Here is a 12,614-nt window from a genome sequence, read left to right as displayed (position 1 = left end):
TTTTTTTAAATATTTTTGTGTTCCCATTCTTTGTTGGATGATATGGATTTGTCTGATCCTTATGCTGAAGTGTGTACCTCGAGCGTCCATCTCTTATCTGCGCAGAATTATGTGACCGCATTCAATAGTTGTAACCATGTGCACTATTTTTCCAAGATTGTTGTCTCTGCTCCTCTGCTGATAATTCTCTCCATCTTTGTCACCTTAGAGTTTAATTTTGATTTCACATGACACAACACGGGGCGTCCACTTGGTGGTGGGACCAATTATTTAATTCACATATAAGATTTTCCCTGTCTCAAGTGAATATAAAGCTCGAAGTATGAATCAGCCCATGCATGTCTTGCTGAAGTTCGTTTGCTCTCTTCATTAGGAAATCTGTTTTGTCTTAATGAAAGAGGAGATGAGGAAAATGTGAAGGTTGCATAGAAAGGAAAACCTATCTGGGTGAGATTGAGAATATATGCCAGGCTAGGTGGGTGAGGGATCTTTGAGTTGAAAGGAGTTGAGAGTCCTGTCATGAGGTGGCAAACAGGAAGGAGAATAAAAATGGCGCACGCGATATTTTGAAGGCCTGTGGTAGAGCCAAATGGGTTTTTTTTAATATACGGTCTCTCTCATTTGGGATTTAGTGAGGGATAATGACCTATGTAACTAGTATATCATATGATCTAGCTATTAATGGGAAATTGGATCTTCTCCCATTTGGGATTTTGTGAGGGCTGGGTGAAAAAATGACGATCTGTGTAATAGCGAGTCATACGATCTAGTTATTAATGGAAAAGAGCTAATGTCCACCGACAGTCAAAGAGGGTTCAGTCAGATGGGGTGTCCATCTATCTCCTTTTCTTTTAACCGTGGTTATGGAAATATTGTCAAGGTATCTGAAGCGGATAGCTTGCTATCCCTTGGTATATCTTTTGCAGTATCCTTGCGCTGTTTCATAAAGTAGAACAATCTTCTTTAGACAGTTGAGAAATTGCGCAACAGATTTCGATGGTTATTAATCATCAAATTGTAGTTTCTTGCTTTTCATTGTGCATTTGGTGTTGTCCGCCAAGGTGGAGTGTTTTAACTTGAAAAGCAGAATCTTACCTTATTTGTAGCTGACTGTGTCCCCTTAGGCATGCCATCTTTCAACTAATCGGGTATTGGACGATCGTGTTCAAAGCTTCCTAGATTGGTGATTAGTTCTTTGGAAAGAAACTGTATTTCTTTTCTTTGGGGAAATTGAGACGACATCAGGAAATGTCATCCATAGGCTGGCACAACTTTTGTGGACCGAGGAGGAAGGTGTAGGCATGTGGAATTTGTTTTGCTATAATAGGGCCTAGATGATAACTTTTTACTTTCAAAGTTAGTGAATAAGAAGTTTCATGAAAAGAAAAGTTTGTGGACACGTAAGCTGAAGGCCCATTCTTCCTAAGCCTAGAAAGGTGTTATGTGGGGATAGGAAGATGTCTGCTATTTAGTGAAATGGAAATAGTACTTGCCCATTGAGTGAAAACTGGGATTGGGGCATTCTAGATTGCTTACTAATGCGTTTGGTTTTCAGATAAGTCACCAAATGAGGAGCTATTGGATTAACTTGGGGTTGGCCTGGCATTGTAGCAGAAATCTCAATTTTAATATCCTCTGCTTATCCCATATTATCAATTAGATACTTCAAAAGAACTAGACGCTGTCCTGCTTTTTGGATGGTGCGTGTCAGCCCTCAGTAGGAAAGATATATATGATCTGGTAAGCATTAGAAGAAATATAGATGAGCTGGGATTGAAATTGTGGAGCAATGCGGCAATCCCAAGAGCTAAATGGTGCCCTTTTTGGCTTACAAAGGAAAGTTGTTAACTGTGGACGAACTGCAAAGTTTTGGTATCCCTCTGGTTAATAATTGCTCGTCATAAAGGTGAATCAGAATCCTGTGCCCATGTTTTACTTCATTGCAAGTTGGAAGAGCCGCAAGCCTTGTTAGACTTTCTTAGGTGACAAATTCAATGTAAAAGTTAAGATATACGTGGCTGATCAAGGAATCTGAAATGGTGGCAGAAAAAAAATTTTGAGGTAAGTGGACAACAAGAATTTGGTGTTTGTCCTTCGTGTTCGTCATTTGTTATGTCTAGAAATGAACGAATAAGAGTACTCAGGAAGAAAACCCAAGATAAGGGATGATAATCATGCAAGTTGGGAAGATATCAAAAGCTGATTTATGGGTCATCTTGATAAGGTAGACTTGGGTGGCCTTTTGGGTTCATATGGGTGTTAAGGTAGACCCATGCCCTTCTTTGGTGATTCATGACATATGGTTTAGCCTGTTGAGAAGGGCAGGCAATAACTGGTGTACATCATCCAGTGGTAAAAGTCAACGTGTCCGTCCAGTAGGGGTAGCATTCACCAAGTCAAATGCCAGTTGGAAGCTGTTGAATTTCATACTGAGGTGATGAACATTATTAATGCCGTTTCAATTCTTAGAATTATATATAATGAATAATGACTCTGGCCATCTAGAATCATCCGACCATTTAACTAGGGCCATCCATCTAAAGCAAATGAATGATTGAGACAAAAATAAGGAGAAAAAAGACATAAATTAATAGTATATGATGAGATTGTCTATCACTTTTTTCTCTTTATTTTTCTCCTAACTATTCATCGTGATGGATCATACGGCTTCGGTTAAATGGTTGGGTGACTCTTGAAAGCCGGAGTCACCATTCAATTTTACTATATATGTATATATGTATTATATATATATATATATATCCACACACATTACAAAGGAAAAATATGTTAACCAAATTAAGGGAGAAGTCAATAGCAATAAGAAAAAGGTCAAATGGAATAGACAACAAAGGAGCAACGTAAACTTTCAGATCAACTTCACATACACCACCTCCCAAAGAGAATGGAATGCGCCCATGAGAACCGCTCTACTATTTACACAAACCCTCCCATCTTCCCAGTCCCACACAAAATCTACATGCAACCTTCTTCAACTTCACACAAGAGTTATAATATACAACAGCACAAAAATACATGCCACCGTGCTATTGCAGTTCTTCAATACTATGATACATGCTCAGCTACAAAGGGTTTCGTCTTTGCATATAAACAATCACCAGTCAGCACCTTGAAGGAGTAAAAGAAGTGATGGCGGAAGAGAGGAGAAAAGAATAGAAAAGCTACTAGCGTACAATTTTCCAATTGGAACACAGAGAAACTTAGCCGCCTAAGTGGTGCTGCCCAAATGCCTTTCCAATAGCTAATGAAGAGGGTGATAAGACTGACAGCTTTCTAAAAAGCCACCTGCAGCATCTCTTTAACAGCTGAAAGAGCTCTAGATCCCTTGACATAACTCAACCATCTGATGTTACTTGAAATTTTTCCCTCCAAATTGAATTGCCTTAATATGCATTACAATACAAGGTAATCTGGCAGAATGGAGCACATCAGATGTGGAAAGCATACCATGCCATTGCCCTCCATGAAACCCTCCAACCTCTCAGATGGGTTTTTGATCGTGTATACAAAGGACTCCTCCCATAACATGAGCAGCCACAGCAATAACATGGAACAATAGAGAGCCCAACTGCCACTGCACAAGACATGAAACCAACGGGCCTATATCCAAGCAAGTGGACCACGATCATTTGCACCCTGAGGACGGCCTTTTGTTGGTGTCGGCAAACTGTGAGCAATAAGCACCAGCATCGAATTACGCTCCAGAATCTCTCCCCCCTCTCTCTCTCTCTCTCTATATATATATATATATATATATATAATGGTGACTCTGGATTTTTTAGAGTTGTGTAACCATCCAAACAAGCGCTCTCTGTATGAATGCTTAAGAAAAAAAAATGTAATGAACATTTTTCATCATCTAATATTAGTTCTCTTTTTTTTTCCATTGATTTACTATCAATAAGAAATAGAAAACTCTGATCTGATGTGACTTACCTAAAGTCAAGTTCACTCAACATATATATATATATATATATATATATGTTGAATTCAGCATGACTGGGGGCGTTTTTCTTTTGATTTCATGGCGTTTCTTTCCTTTGACAAAAAAAGTTACCTTAACAGTTTGCCTATTTTGTCCTCATGCTTCTTTTGCCTTTCTTGTTAAGTTCAATCCGACGGCCTTGAATCTTACTTGTTAAAATAATATGCAAATGAATAGTAAATGAACTTAAAAAGGGGAATCTAATGGTCGGGAAGCTCTGAATTCAATGTGAAGGGTCAATCTGTTATTTCAATATTTGGTCAATGTTTTCGATATCAGAGTATTTGCTATGCTGAATGGTGAACTGCAAATTTCAAAATTTGGATGTGCATTTGAAATACCTTTAAATATGTGTGCTTTTCTCGTAATTTTTCCATTTTAAAAACGGTCCCGAAGTTGCCAAAACTTTCTTATCCAAACAAACACATTTTTTCCATAAAAATATTACAAAACGAAAGTTTGAATTATTAGACACCTACATCACATTTTGCTCAAATTTCGTTAGAGAAATACATCAAAATTCCAATGGGCACATAGACTTTTCCTGGATAGTGACTACACCAGCAAACAATTTTCTTCCTTTAGTTTTGAAGAACAGCTCTTGCACGTTCCAACCCATGAGCCGAGGATGATCCAGTTGTTGGGAAGACCTTTCTGCTAATGAAAATCTTATATCTAAAATGTTGTTATTTTTTCCCATTCCTTTCAAAAGTCTTATCTGTAGTTATTCCCTAAACAAACCACAGGCCGTCGCAATTGAAGGATTAATGTAGTTCTAGAACAATCAATTTGCCGTGTTTGACTAAGCCATTGGAGGTAGGGATGCAAATGGAACACATAGATTCCTAGATGTTACTTCCTCCAAGCAATCCATATTAGCCAATCCGCGGTGAAGTTGAAACCAGATTAGGAGAAAATAATTCACTGGGTCTAACTAATTGCCTAACTATATTGAGATAATGATTAACGATCACAACCAAATCCAGATGGAATTTCAATTGTGAGACTTTAACTGAATCCCCATCAGAGTGTTAAGAGGATTCAGTTTTGTTTATCTGATCTGACCAATCCGAGCGGGTTGTTAATCGGAGAAAGCTATGCCTAATTTGAGATTTATTTAGTGAGAACTTGGTTGGCTAACTATAATAAGATAGAGAGTATTCCATCAAAACCAAATGGAGATTGGATTTCAATTCTAAAACATTTAAATGAATCCCCATCAAACTGTTAATAGGATTCAGTTTTCTTTATCTGACCTTATCAATCAGAGCCCGGATATTCGAGATTTATTTAGTTAGAACTTGGTTGGCTGCTCTATCTATCATCCAGGTGCAGAATGACCATGTTTGGAGGTGCCTGGTGTGGCCATAATTCCACAACAAAACAGCAGTTCTCCTTGAGGGGGAGAGGGTGGGAGAGTTGGCCAATCGCCATGTGGGGTGGGTTCTCCTAGTCCAGCTATGGGCCATGTGGGGCTTCCTCTCTCCTACCAAAAGAAGAAGCTTTCATTAGGGCCAAGTACCCAACGAGTAACCGGTATTTGGTCTGATTGAGGCCCGGGTGCAGGTCCTAAATTTGAGCATCGGCTGGTCCAATAAGATATGTGCCCGGCTAAACAAGACAGAGTAGGCACAATAACTTATTTTTATTATTATTTAATACATATATTATATGATAATTAATTATATTTATATATTATATTAGATTAAAATGCATTTTTATTTTAGTCAGGCCGGGCGTCGGGCCTAAGCTGTGCTCACATGCTGTGGCCCGCCAGAGTTCGAGTTCACCCGATACCCATCCCTATATAATTATTGCTTGGCGGATAGGCAGGCTTCTATGGAACATTCACAACACTTCCCCAGCAGCTCACTTGCTCATTTGGGTATGACTTGTGAGAAGCTTAGATTATTGTGTAGTCAACGTTGGTGTGAATGCTTTGAAGTTTATCTTAGTTCATCAACAAAGTCTTGGCGTGACGCGTGATTAATATGTAGATCCGGTGTATATATTAATTATTTGCGCGTTTCGTTTTGTGAAAGGTGATGCATAGATAGGGTAGGTTAGACCAGCACTATCAGCAGAGGTGTGGCCTTGTATGAGCAAACAACTTAATTTATTCTATATTGGTGTCCATCAAATCTAAGATTTCTTATATTAGTGCCACCACAACAAAAATTTCTAGCTCCGCCGTTGACGGTAGAAAACAATCTAAGCCTAAGATGCGCCTGATGGGTCCATGTAGAAGCTAACTAATAGAGTCGATTGGACTGCTATGGTTGAATCTGGCGGCCATGATTCCTCAAGATCCGGTAACTCCGGCCACAGTGCTCGTGACACATGGCGTTCCATAAGGCAGGCAGCTTATTCCATTTGAGTATTAAGGGCATTTCTGGTGACCCTTTGTCAACCAAGAGAGAAAGTTATGGTCAATAAGCCGTTACACTTGAGTTATGTGGATATGGATCTGGATCTAGCTACCATTCAAAGGCAGTGGCGTCACTAGAGGAACATCTACCGATTCAATAAGTACTACGCAGACAGGACCGTGACGATTTCCAAGATTAAAAAAAAAGGGAAATTTTCATTCTTGGGCTTAATTTTTTTTTTAATTGCATTTGAAAAACCACCTTTTTGTGATCATTTATAATAAAGAACTCTTATTGTCAACTATATGGGTATAAAATGTGGAGCAGGTCACTAACAACTAAATGGAAGACACTCCCTTACAAAGGTAAAAGTGGTACCCAAAAAAATTTTCCCCATCCAAAATTTTAAACATTACTCCTCAGGGTAAACCGTGGGAACATGGTTTTCCCATATGGGCAGCATATATATGACGCACAAATTCAAAAAGTGATTATTTCTGCTTCTCAGGTTAATAGAAGTTTACCTCACACTTTTATTTGTCAGTTTTACGGCAGGTGTAGCTCTTAAAAAAAACAAAAGAAAATGTTTTCTTTATGGGAATTAAAGAATAAAATCAAGGAAAAAGTAACATTTCACTTAAAATAAACAAATCTGGCACATGAAGTTGTCAAACTGCCCGCTCATCTAGTTCTGGAAATAATAGTCTAGCTAGCTAGATAGGGTCCCAAGAAAATATTTTTTTAATTGGTCAATAACCAGGGTTGTCAATAAGTCTGATTTAGATTAGATATCTGATGGAACAGCTTCCAAAAAAAAAAAAAACATAATGAAAAAAATTTAACATCTGATTAGGGAACCAGATCATATTCAGACTTAAAAAACGACACCCAATCAGATTCAATAAATATCCATAGAGATTCAGATTTGGATGCGGAATCAATGTTAAATAAATATCTTATATCTAATAACCATATATTTAGAAAGTCTCTCTTAGCATATCTTAATGTAGCGAGCATTTGGTTTGAAGTTGTGTTCAAATCCAGATGTGAATTCGTAAATTAGATTTGGGTTGTTATTTCAGATCCATATATTATGTAAACTTTTCTATCCAATGCGAAAATATTGTGATCATCTCATACGACGGATGTGGTGGAAAATATATCAGATTCAAGTGCAATACATTGACACCCTTATTCATAACAATTCTTTGGATCACGGAAGGATGAACTTGTTTTTTCAACATGGCTGGATACCACATTATAAGATTTCACATGCACCAGAGATGAAAAACAGCCCAAATGTGTGTTATTTCCTTCTTGAATACTTAAGAAACTGATGCAGGGCAGAAGCTGAGAATACAATTTACGAGAATTTGGTCTTGTCTATTGTTTTCTTTTATTAGGATCCAGATCCGTGGATCCATTTTTAGTCTATTTGAAATGCTTTAGGCCTTATTTTTCATCAATTATCAGTTTAATCAAAACCTAACCGCTGTTTCAAATTCTTTCAGTTAATTTATTCCTTTTTGGGTGAGTGGGAGGTTACCCACCACTCAAATGAGAGCCAAAGTTTCCCTATTTCCTTTGTCCTTACGGTCACTAAAAAAACATGTCTTTTTGAATAAAAAAGTCACATTTTTTTTTGCCTTTTTTCACTTTTTTTTTTCATTTTTTTAATGTCAAATAGTTTTTTTTTTCGTTTTTTATTTATTGCAAATTTACTTATATTTTGATGTTTGTGTTATTAGTTTTCACTTACTTTATTTTCCCTCGATTTTTAGTTTTTTAAAAATTTACCGTATTCTCGTATTTTTCTCGTATTCTTCAGGTTCATCCTATTATACTCGAGAAAAACCTCAGCGTTTAAAACCCTAAAATGTTATTTGTGACTATGGTTTTATCCATCAACCCGAGGAATAGAGTGAAGCCTCATCTTAAGAAACACCTCTACTGCATCAAAACAATCACTAATACTAATCAGCTGGTATTGATTGGCAGACCATAAGAAGACAATTAAGAGTCTAAAACTGATATTATGATACCATATTTATTAGCATGTCACCCGATACGGAATTGTATCAACCGATACAAACCCCATTTCTGGAGTACTTTTCTGGCGTATCGGTTGACATGGACCGATATATTCACTGACACCACAACACCCAAAAAAGTCCTCAAACAAAATGTCACTCACAGGCCCAGAAATTGCCTGTAATCTGGAAATGGGCCTCATCTTTCTGTTTATTTCTAAAGAAAGCTAGATCCAACTTTTTCTACTAAGTGTGTGACAAGAGAGTGGAGGCAAAGATTGGCATCTTAGATCATGCGATATAATAGCTTTGCTTGTTTGACCTTTCAAGGGGAGAGAAACTTGTTCATTAAATTCTGGGGTAAAAAGAAACCGAAATAACTGATCATTCTCCTACACTATGTTAAGGAGCAACCATAATGCGACCGACTCTACAACAAAAAGTTGGTTATCAAAACACAAACCCGTCTCATAAAATTGCACCCTTCCCAAACGGAGCGGACGGTAAAGTATCACCACCCACTACTTTGCATCTCTTTTTCATATATATATATATATATATACTCTCTCTCTCTCTCTATATATATATATATATATATATATATATATATATATATATATATATATATATATATATATAGAGAGAGAGAGAGAGAGAGAGAGAGAGAGAGAGAGAGAGAAGACAACTCCACCTCCCTCGTGTGTCACGCTATACATCAAGATTGAGTAAGAATCACTTTTAAGTTGTACGTGATCCACACTGTTGATTAATAGCGGAAGTCTGGAAGAGCTTTGAATCCTGAGATTGCACTATCCGAGCACCTTTTAAGATCAACGACCCATAATTTGGCAAAGTCATCGAATCATTTTTTACCAAAAAAACAACTCGATTTTCCTCCTCATCCGTAATAACTAAGCAATAATGTTGAGTAGTCCTTGAACACGCCCACGTTCTGAAATTCAGACAATGCAACTTCCAATTGCGTTTTTTTTATTTCTATTTCACCAACTCGATCACTCATAAGATCATATTTTACATGAGAACACCTGATTTGCTGTGTCATCCTTAGTAAGTAAGAAATCCCAACACATTTATATTTAAATTAAGCAGATGCAACTTGCACGTAAGAATTTTTTTTTTCAATCTCTCTCTCTCTCTCTCTCTCTCTCTATATATATATATATATATATATATATATATATATATATATATATATATATAGTATAGATGTATGGTATGCGAGAATTGAATATTAAGAGGACAGGCCTTGGTTGTTTCTTCCCAACGCGAAGATTGGATGGGATATATTGGTTCTTTATTTCATTTACGTCATGGAGTGATCCGTAATCTGCACGCAGACTACAAAAAAACAGTCGGGAAGGATAGAGACATGTATAAGGCTGAGAGAGAGAGATTGTTAAAGACAACACCACCATATCAACCCTTAAACCTTTTACTTTAAGGTTGCGTTTGATAATTTCAACTCTTAGGTTTGATACTGCCTTAGGTTTGATACTGCATTAAAAGGTGTGTTTCTAGAGTTTAAGATCGAATGAGAGGAGGTCTGACCTTAAATCTATGGATTTAAGGCGTGGATCTCCAATCCGTGATGAAACAAACACAACTTCAATGACATCTTTTGGCAAAAGATATAAGAACAAAAGATATATGGCAAAAGATATAAGGAGAGATGAAAAGGGGGCACAATCACAACTCTTGTCCAGGATATCACTTTCATTCTTTTTATCTTAATGCCGATCAACATGTAATGCTCGCGGGAATGAATCCTGATACGCTTTGTTTATGTGCTGAAGATCCAACTAACTAAGCTATAGGCAGGTTGGATAGAGAGAAAGAGGCCATGAAATGAGAAAGGAGAGAAAGAGAGAGAAAGGATGACCTCCAAGATAAACTAAGCTCATTTTTGAGTTGTCATCACTTCTTGACATCTCTCTCCGTCTCCCTCTGTTGCACATGCTGCTGGTGTTCATAGGAGCTCCATTTCCAGAGCGCCCGCCCACCATGCGTTGACATTTCCAAGTATTTGACCAATCGACCACCCCGACCTCCCTTCCCTGCCAAGCTTCTTCTTCTTTTTCTTCTCCACCTTCCTCTCTCTCTCTCTGCAGTTCTGTCGACAAAAACACTTGCCATTTTTATACTGCTGGGGAGCTGGCGAAGGTCGACTATATGGTCTCCATTCACCTCTCAAAAGAAGAAAGAGGGAGGGAGAGAGACAGAGACGATGAGCAACAGCTCTGCGAATTTTGATTATTCAAATGGAGGGCCTCTGAGCGGGTTCGCCTATGGGATAGGAGTCGCCGTCGGCGTCCTCGTCCTTATCACCACCATCACCGTCGCCTCCTACTTCTGCGCCCGCGCCCACACCTCCACACAACAACAGCGCCAGCAGCGGCAGGAACCCGGCAACGACAATCTCCTGAACGGTATTGGGGCGGTCGCCGGCGGCGGCGGCCTGGACGACGCCACCTTGCTCACTTGTCCTAAGCTCACCTACGCTCAGGCAGCGGGGCGGAGGGGAGGCGGCTCCCCTGTGCTGCCCAGCTGCTGCTCCATCTGCCTAATGGACTATAAGGACTCAGACATTCTCCGCCTCCTTCCCGACTGCGGCCACCTCTTCCATGTCAAGTGCGTCGACCCCTGGCTCAAGCTTCGGCCCACCTGCCCCATGTGTCGAACCTCTCCCCTTCCCTCCCCTCTGCCCACGCCGCTCGCCGAGATCGTCCCTTTGGCCCGCCGGCAGCCCGTGTAGGATTTCCCGGCCTCCCCATGAAAGCCAAGACTTCTGAATTCCTTTCGGCACCAAGGCTGGTGGAAAGGAAGCGAGCCACCAGGTTAGGCATCTAATCGCTCCTCCTCTCCCTCCGCCTCCCCCGTGCCACCTTGTCGCTCTTTCAAATAGCCATGACCAACCTGCTTAAGTCAAATTTCACGGACCTTCTTCTTTTTCTTCTTCTTTTTGATCATCATTATCATCATCATCATCGTCCTCCTCGTCTTCTTCTTTTTCTTATTGGATTTCTACGGTAATGTGTTTAATTCATTAATTCACAGTGACAACTGAAAAGGTAGATATACGTGAATCTCGACGACCAACATCGAAGGTTTTGGCATATGCAAGTACAATTCCGCATCCGATTTCCCCTATTGAGAGATGAACAAAAAGCCGGCCTCGATTTTATCTTCAAATTAAGCAAGTGATTGATCAATTGGCTCGCAACCACCATGATTACTCTCTCTCATCTCTTGTCCTTTTCTTTTACTGACAAATTCTGCAATTCCACTACCATTGTTGTGCAATTAAATTCTGCATCGAACTCGTGAAAGACTCCAAATTCAAATAGAAATCCTGATCTCTCCCCGCAGTTTGAGGTATATAATCTAGTTTCCTGGATGACCAGTTAGGATAGGGAAGCCAGGTACCTAGGGTGGTGGGTCGATGCCAGCATGAGGGGGACACATGGTGGGGACTACAGATCCTGTGCCAGGGTACAGGGGAGATCCTGGCGCTGTCCGTTGGGTCCGTTGCCGGCCAGACAGGAAAATTAAGCTCCAGGAGGCGTCACACTTCTTCGATTTGGCTGCGCCACCATCAATGCTTTGGATGAAGTTGGCAACCGGCGGAACAATCCGGAAGCAGAACAGACGCTTTCTTAAAACAATGTGGACTTTTTTATGTGCGTGAAACCATTGCATGTATTAGGGGAAATTATTAATAGGAGCCACTGCTGCTCTGACCTGCAATGAAACGCTTGGTACTAAAAGTTCATGGACGCATTTATTCTGGTATTTTTTTGAACTGTAGTTCAATATCTGGTTGATTCAGTCGCCACCGTTCTTTTCTGTTCATTTGATGTTGCCTTTAAGTCTCCGATGTCTACACAAGATGCGACTCGAGCATACAATTATGGCTAAAATCAAGTCCAGGACGAGTTAGCATAAGAATCTCTTCTACTGCAGAGTAGTAGACGTGACTGACTGTAGAACACTTTTTTGTTTTCTTGCTTTGATGCCTGTTATGAGTCTTAAATCGGAAGGTTCAAACCAAACTTGTCTTCGTGGAAATATGCAAATTTCAATTATTTCATGGGGCCTTATATATTGGAATAGGATTCCTATGGTTCAGATTTCTCGAGTCAAGCTACAATATTAGGATTTGTTATCTGCAATATACTAAAATTTTTGTGTGCA

General features: G+C 39.3%; 1 protein-coding gene across 1 annotated transcript; it reads left to right on the top strand.

Annotated features, from left to right (window-relative positions):
- The first annotated feature begins 10,293 nt into the window (after positions 1 to 10,293).
- On the top strand, positions 10,294 to 12,343 carry LOC116267444 (RING-H2 finger protein ATL70-like). Its single transcript, XM_031649169.2, has 2 exons — positions 10,294 to 11,257; positions 11,478 to 12,343. The coding sequence occupies exon 1, from the start codon at positions 10,648 to 10,650 to the stop codon at positions 11,173 to 11,175; it is 528 nt and encodes a 175-aa protein (XP_031505029.1). The 5' UTR covers positions 10,294 to 10,647; the 3' UTR covers positions 11,176 to 11,257; positions 11,478 to 12,343.
- The last annotated feature ends 271 nt before the right edge of the window (positions 12,344 to 12,614 follow it).

The sequence above is a fragment of the Nymphaea colorata genome, chromosome 1, assembly GCF_008831285.2.
Source record: "Nymphaea colorata isolate Beijing-Zhang1983 chromosome 1, ASM883128v2, whole genome shotgun sequence".
Lineage (NCBI taxonomy): Eukaryota > Viridiplantae > Streptophyta > Magnoliopsida > Nymphaeales > Nymphaeaceae > Nymphaea > Nymphaea colorata.
The sequence above is the reverse complement of the archived record's forward strand: the minus strand, read 5'-3'. Positions and strand labels throughout refer to the sequence as shown.

Coding starts and splice junctions, on each gene's coding strand:
- LOC116267444 (XM_031649169.2), top strand. CDS start 10,648: ATGAGCAACAGCTCTGCGAATTTTGATTATTCAAATGGAGGGCCTCTG.